The sequence below is a fragment of the Perkinsus marinus genome (assembly GCF_000006405.1).
Source record: "Perkinsus marinus ATCC 50983 genomic scaffold scf_1104296970664, whole genome shotgun sequence".
In the NCBI taxonomy this organism is placed as follows: domain Eukaryota; phylum Perkinsozoa; order Perkinsida; family Perkinsidae; genus Perkinsus; species Perkinsus marinus.
The window spans coordinates 313028-319860 of NW_003202385.1; the positions used below are offsets into that span (position 1 = coordinate 313028).

At 50.4% G+C, this 6833-nt stretch overlaps 2 protein-coding genes across 2 annotated transcripts; one reads left to right on the plus strand and one right to left on the minus strand.

Moving 5' to 3' along the window:
• Nucleotides 1-253: 253 nt before the first annotated feature.
• Pmar_PMAR017145 (peptidyl-prolyl cis-trans isomerase, putative) lies at nucleotides 254-895 on the plus strand (the record flags this gene model as incomplete). The annotated part of the gene is made up of 5 exons (XM_002767523.1): nucleotides 254-397; nucleotides 439-504; nucleotides 549-625; nucleotides 668-722; nucleotides 770-895. 5 exons carry the CDS (start codon nucleotides 254-256, stop codon nucleotides 893-895), a joined length of 468 nt encoding a protein of 155 aa, XP_002767569.1.
• Nucleotides 896-2077: 1182 nt separating this feature from the next.
• Nucleotides 2078-2977, minus strand: Pmar_PMAR017146 (hypothetical protein; the record flags this gene model as incomplete). Its single annotated transcript, XM_002767524.1, has 1 exon — nucleotides 2078-2977. The coding sequence occupies one exon, from the start codon at nucleotides 2975-2977 to the stop codon at nucleotides 2078-2080; it is 900 nt and encodes a 299-aa protein (XP_002767570.1).
• Nucleotides 2978-6833: the final 3856 nt, after the last annotated feature.

Genomic DNA, 6833 nt, shown 5'->3' on the forward strand with positions numbered 1-6833 from the left:
TGATGATGATGGGAGGGCTCTAGCGGGAGAGGGCCTACCCCATGTGCAGGTGCCCTCCGGCTCACCCCAAGCATCTATTTTGCTCTCGTTCACGCCAGGTCAAATGCAGCGTCTCGAATTTACCGGCTGGAGATGGTACGTTAGAATCATTCGGCTTCTTCACATTGGCTGTCTTCCCTAGTGTTGCGCCCATAGGCTTTAACAGGTCAGTTCGTCTAAGCAGCACTAGCCTTATCATCGCTGTATTAGATTTATGGAGCTCATCTCGACTCACTTCTACGATGATACTCGTGTTTTCCGAGTAGAGCCCGGCTTTGTTGTGCAGTTCGGCATCAGTGGCAGTCCTGGTGTGGGCTCTAAGTGGCTCGGGATGCCCCTCATGGACGAGCCTGTTCGGGTAGGCCATTAGTCACGACTTAGCTCCACGATTTTGGTCAGGCCTCTAACGTTAGAGGGAGTATAAGTTTCGCGAAGTCCGATAACCCGAATTCGAGGAGTACTCAAGTGAGGTAGAAGCGATGTCCATCTGGACTGAAAATGATGTTCAGGTTTTTATCAACACTGGAGATAATACAGCTTTAGACAGGCAAAACTTTGCGCCTATTGGAACCGTCATTCAGGGCATGTAGGTTACCCACGGTATTTCCCACAATAGTTTTCCGGGTAGGGACATCGTCGATCGGTTCAATCGACATCGTCCTGGTTCCGGGAAGCCGGCGCAGGTGGAGTGTAGGCCGTGTTGTTGGTAGGAGACTTGCCTTTGCATCAGGAGCGCATTATGAGAGAGGGCAACGCCTATCTTGATGCTGAGTATCCTGAGCTGAGCAGACTAGAGCGGTGCTGGCTGTTGGAGCCACCGAACATGCTACCAGGATGGGCTTGGGAAAATCCGTAGCCTTTTTTTGTTACTCTAGGTTGACATTGTCATCATGTCAGACGTGTCGTGCGGCATCGTGATGGAGAGGCGGCTCGATGAAGTTCTCCCTATAATTACATGCCGATGTTCCTCCTGTATTGTTGTGTTATCAGTTGGGTAAAACGACATAATAAAACCAGTTGAATTAAACAAAATTGTTCCAACAAAATGGCACATAGGACAAGTCACAAGCGCGGACGTATAGAAAACACAACGCGATCGCCCTTTTTAAAATTTTGATCTAAGAATGTTCCACTCAAATGAAGTGCACTCGACAGAATGATCATGAATGGTCTCGTTCTGGCGTCGAACCAGAACTCTCCGCAGATGAGTGTGACCTAGAATTAATAGATTGACAGGGTCGAAGTGGTACCAGAGGATATCCGCCCTACTCCTCTAAACGCCCCACTAGTGTCGGCTGTCTCTCGCTAGATGGCAGTTCATCCGAATGCAGAGCCGCATGGGGATCTTCAAGCGAATCTGTCTTCTCTTCTCCTTCGTCGCCACCGACATTCCTTCTTACTCGCTCGAGTAGCGACTCTACCGCGTCAAGAAGGTCTTCGTGATCGATAACATGTTCACTTTTCTCCGACTGGAATATGTAATGGGTCCTGAGAACCAAGCGAAATAGATCAACATCGAGTTTGAATTCGGCCTCCTCGGGAAAATTTTGTGCCGCTCAATTCACACACAAAGAAGTGCCATGAAGAGACCAGACGGCTGAATCCGGTAATGCAAGGTCCTGGGGATGAGGACTGCTAAGTTCAGTAACCGAAGAAAACGACTTCTTTGCCCGCACTCACTCCGCACTGGTACTTCCTTCATCAAGATCTTGGTTGTTCAAGTCCTCAGCACTCTCTCCAGTGCTGCCGGTAGCGAGCTCAAGAGCGGATTGCACGGCAGCTGAGAGCGTGTTGCTGTCGAGCTCGCGACCATTCAGATCTACACTGATGACGGTCGCCTTTGCCCTGAAGTGCAACCATGTTTGCCTGCTCTCTCCAAGTCATCGGAGATTAGAGCTGTTCAATCTCGTGAATACGCAGCGGTAAAAGCAACGTAACGAATGCGATGTGATAGTCACTCAACAAGCCGAGCCCGTTCAGCACGGGAATTCTTGATGGTGACTGACAGTCACTGACTGTCACCATCAAGAATTCCCGACTACTTGGGCTTCTTGATCGCCTTTTGATGGAATCTATTGTGCATCATATCCAGTACTTCCTTCATATCTTTCCTCACAGCTAACTCCTCAGAATCGAGCTCGCTATCGTCAACAACAGAGCGATTGCTTCCACTCAATGCTGCCCAGCGGAGGTACTCTACGATTGCCGTGTCCTGTGTGGTAGTCGCGAGAGCTGCCTCAATGATCGAATCCTCGTTGCTAGCGTGAGTCTTACCCCATATTGACATAACAACTCGGCCGACGTGTTGAGAGAGCTTGAAGAAGCCAGGGGTAGGGCGAGCCATAGTTACGATTTCCGAGTACAGATCATTGGTGTAGACCCCTCGTGTGAGATCTACCTCTCTCGCTGAAGGTGCTCGCTTCCATCTCAAACCGTGATCGGCGATGTAGTTAATGTCGACAAAGTCGGCGGAGTCAGCTATAATACCTAGCCAAGCACGTCGGTATTTGCTCCTGCTTCTCGGCTCAAGAACAAGGCTCCGATGCCCACTGGCCCAGGGATTGTTGATGCTGATACGCCCTTCGATGGTGAACAGTGTCACCGGAGATACGCTGATTATTCGAATCTCATCAACAGCAGTCGCATCAGCTGGCACGTCAAGCTGCGACCGAGTCATCCCAACCAACAGCGACTGGGCTATCATGTCGATACGGCTCTGTAATGGACTGAGCCTAGCATGCCCTTCCCACAGAACTCGACCAACACTTAACCCTTGCACGACAACAGGGCTCGAGCTCTCGAGTACTAGTTCCGTGATTGTCACATTCTTGGTGGTGAAGGTTATAAGCCCAGCTGCATCGGAAGGGATGAGAACCGGTCGTGTCCCTTCCTCGATGCTCCATTTATCGCTGTAGTGGATACCAACTTCACCAGGCATGTGTGTGAACGTAGATGTTTGCAAGCTCAGTACAAAATGAACAGCTTCAGCATTCCTGTAGACAGTCTCAGTGTGGTTTAAATGACGAAGTAGACGATTGACGCTAGAACGAAGCTCATCTGGGTCGTCGGAGCTGTCGAGCAAAGTCTGCGGGAGGAGCTCTCCGAAGCCGACATCAACGTATGAGCTTTCGAAGAAGGAACAGGTTGGCCCGTGTAGTGAAGAATCACAAACGCCTAGTGATGGACTCTCTGTCTGAGCTGGCCACTGGAGGTCTGATCGCCGGACGAGGATGCGCCTCCGGAGATTGCTCACTAGTTGGTCTACTGGTGGGGGGAACAATGAAAGGGATACACCTTGCGACACTCGCAAGGCTAAAACGATGTACCGGAGGTAGAAGCAACACATTGAAAGCACTGCAAAGAATGACGACGATAATCGACGATTCAACACAGCAGACGGAGACTAGCCAGGAAAATTGACTTGATCATGTGTATCAAAGAGGATGTTGCATAACTACATCAAGCGCAATCCATAGTGCATAGGATCGAAGTTCTCTAGTTTCCCACCAAATTGATGGGAAAGGGCCATAGGCGGATTGAATCATGTCAAGCATCGTCAACTATTATTACGATCCTCCGGATCTTTTCCTGTCTAACTCGACGCTGTGCATGCGTGCATTACATGCCGACCAAATGGAACGATCGCACAGCTAGCATGTTTTCCCGAACGGACTCCCATCACTGGCCTCGACAACACACATCTTCTCCCGAATCACACGCAACACTATGTTAAGTTGAGATAATGCAACACTGTCATCACGCTGCACTGGTCTTATCGGGATCAGCGAGATCGTGTGGCTCGCTCCGCCTAGCAAGATGATAAGCGAGAGTACAGCAACGGTGACGATCAAAAGACTCGTCAGTCGAACACAGCATAGCTCGGCACTTACATTCTCTGCACGAGGCTGAATGCCACTTGACTCTGTGGCGAGGGAATCCTCGGAGACGCGGCTTCTAGCAGTGTTGGAAGCGGCTGACTTTACACCAGCACTGTTCTTCCGCTCGCTGCCTAGCTCAGCCCGGATCTGCTGTACTTTACCACCAGCCACGCAGCAGTAAAATCCTAGACGAATATACAATGGGCCCGTATAGATGGTTGATGCCATCAGGCTGATGGCTTGCTGGTCGACTCCCGCAACGGGAAGGTGTCTTTTAGAGATTACGAACAGTGTCTGATTATCGCTAAGTTGCTGGGGGAGGGGGCTCACCATCATTTCACCGTCATCAGCGCTTCGTGCGGGTTTTTCCTTTTGAGAGTTTGTCACTCGGATGAGCTCCGTCCTCCCGAGCTCCTCTTGACGACATGGCTCGCCCTGTGCTGTCCTCCACACACATGTCACGTGAAAGCCGTGGTATTAACAAAGGCCGGCTGGTGGTTGAGAACTCACCACCACTGTGAAAGTCATTCTCTCGGAAGTGAGGGAATGACTCATCTCATGACTCTCTCATCTAGGTCGCCGGTGTTGGTGATAGCGAGTGCAACTTGACAGCTACGTAAGAGTACGATAGCGACTTGTGTAACAATGATTCCAACATCGCTGTTCCGTAACTGGTGTAACACAAGGGGATCTTATAGGTTAGGGACGTACAGTGTAGACTGTCAGAACCAATCGTATCGATCGTAAGGCGAAGGCAGGACTGTGTTTACGTGTGCAGTGTTCTCACGTACAGCGCACAGACGAAGAAGTATGTATACACAGAATTGTCTACTGTACTCGGATGAGAGATGCTGACTAACATGGTCCTGTTGACGAGATCAGGACAATCGCTATCCTCTCGGCGTTTCTTTAAGATTTCTCTGTCTGAGATAACAGCACTATTGCAGTGATGGAGATCTCAGTAGAATGGATCACCTCGTGCTTTGCCCTTCGCTTATCCAGGTCTTGCTGAGAGTGATGCTGAGAAGCCGAACGCTCCATTATAACGTCCCTCTCTCTCCTGTTTTTCTCCTCATCCGCCCTTATCTGATAGAGCCACGCGAGACTTGTCATTGGATCAACCTCGTAAGAGAGGTTAATGTTGTACATGAGTTAGTTCACTCTCGAGGGCCTTCTTGACCTTTTTATCGTGAGTAACACGCTGAGCAGCCCACCGCTGCCTTGAGCTCACGTTCGAGGTGAGAAACCCTGCCAGGCAAGCACGGCGAATTACCATGTCCTTTTACGCGACGAAAGTTTCGTCACGAAACAATAGCCACAGCATGTGGCTATTGTTGAGGCTACGAAGGCCTGTGGCCCACAGGCTTTCGTAGCCTCAACCTTCGGTAACATACTCCCGATCAACATCATCGCTGCTGCTCCCACTCTCCGCTGAGTCCCGCGCGCGTTCAGCCTAGTGAGCGCCCAATACGTCAATGGGTTCACCATGCTGGTATAGTTGAACCTCTCTGCGGGCTTCCGATAAATCTTCTTCTAATTTATCCTTCCGTCGGAGAGCGGCTTTGAGTTGTCGGCAAAGGTCGCCCAGAAGCTCAGCATTCTCATCCGGCGGATCCTTCAACTGTTCAACTTGAAAGCCTTTTAACACTGTTGCTTACTCAGTGGTGGTCTGTGGGCAGCCGCCACCTCAGCAGATGGTTCGCGTGACTTCCGCCTTCCGAGACCAGGTCTCCTGAGGTCCTTAGTTTCCAACGAGGCCAGTCTCTTGAGGATTGCCTCAGCCAAACCTTGAAGCATCCTCTCCCGACGAAGCGCCCTCCAGCTGGCTTTTCGATAGGTTTCAAATTTATCGGTTGACTTTACCCGTACAGCCAATCGTTGCTGGTCCACATCGTATGAGTTGGGCCCTTCCCAGTCTCAGTGATATTGATGAGTAAGTCAATGCCCGACAAAGCCGAGGGATCATCAATGTCCGCAACGCACAATGTCATGACGATAATCTAGTACTAGACGACGTCTAGTAGACGTTCTCATAAGATGAGGAGTTTTCTGACCTTCGCCCGACCCTTTCTGATGTCAGTTTCGAGTTCTCGTATGCATTGAGGATGGACGTTGAAGAAGTCCGACAGCGCCGACGGAATGTTATCTCGTGCTCCGGTGATATCGAGAGGTTCATCTGGTGCTGTCGCTGTCTGCATCAATGAATAGTTGCCGATACTGTGATACACGGCGAACGATACCCAGGCTTCCACTAGCCAGTAGTCTCGCGAGAACGAACTGGTCAGGCCGAAGTTCTGGAGGCCTCTTTGAAATTCTGGGCCTTCTGGCTCGTAATGCCCATAGAAGTGAGTTCTCGTTTTATTCGGCGGGCGTGGTGGCGGCGGTATCTGTCACGCGTTCTTGACCTACACAATAAGTACGGAATCCAATATGATGATCGTGGGGCCCACAAAGAGCGAGGCGAGCTCAGCCCAAAGCCTGGCGCGCCATCGATTGGCACATTGGATCGCTCTCTGGATAGTATACAGTTGACACAGGAACTGTTATCACGCGCGATGCGAACTCGCGCATCGATGGGCTATATCAAAGTTCCAATACTTTCCCTACCATCAGGTTGGCAAGTGGGCAATATATGGCAATTTGCATTGACCTCATACTCAGTCGCTTCAACCTAAACATGCCTTTCTCTTGTCCCCTCGGTGCCACGGAAGGTCTATGTTCTCAGATGTGTACGTATATCAGAAGTTGTATCAGAAGACCCACTAGGCCCCTGTATAATACTAGGTCTTCGGTGCGAAGGGGCGGAGCTCGCTGAGCTTCTTATCAAGAATTCAGCGAGCTGGGCCCGCCGGGCTCTTATTGAAATTATTTTGTAAATTGGGTGACTAAAAACAAAAGGTTGTCAGGGGTTGACTG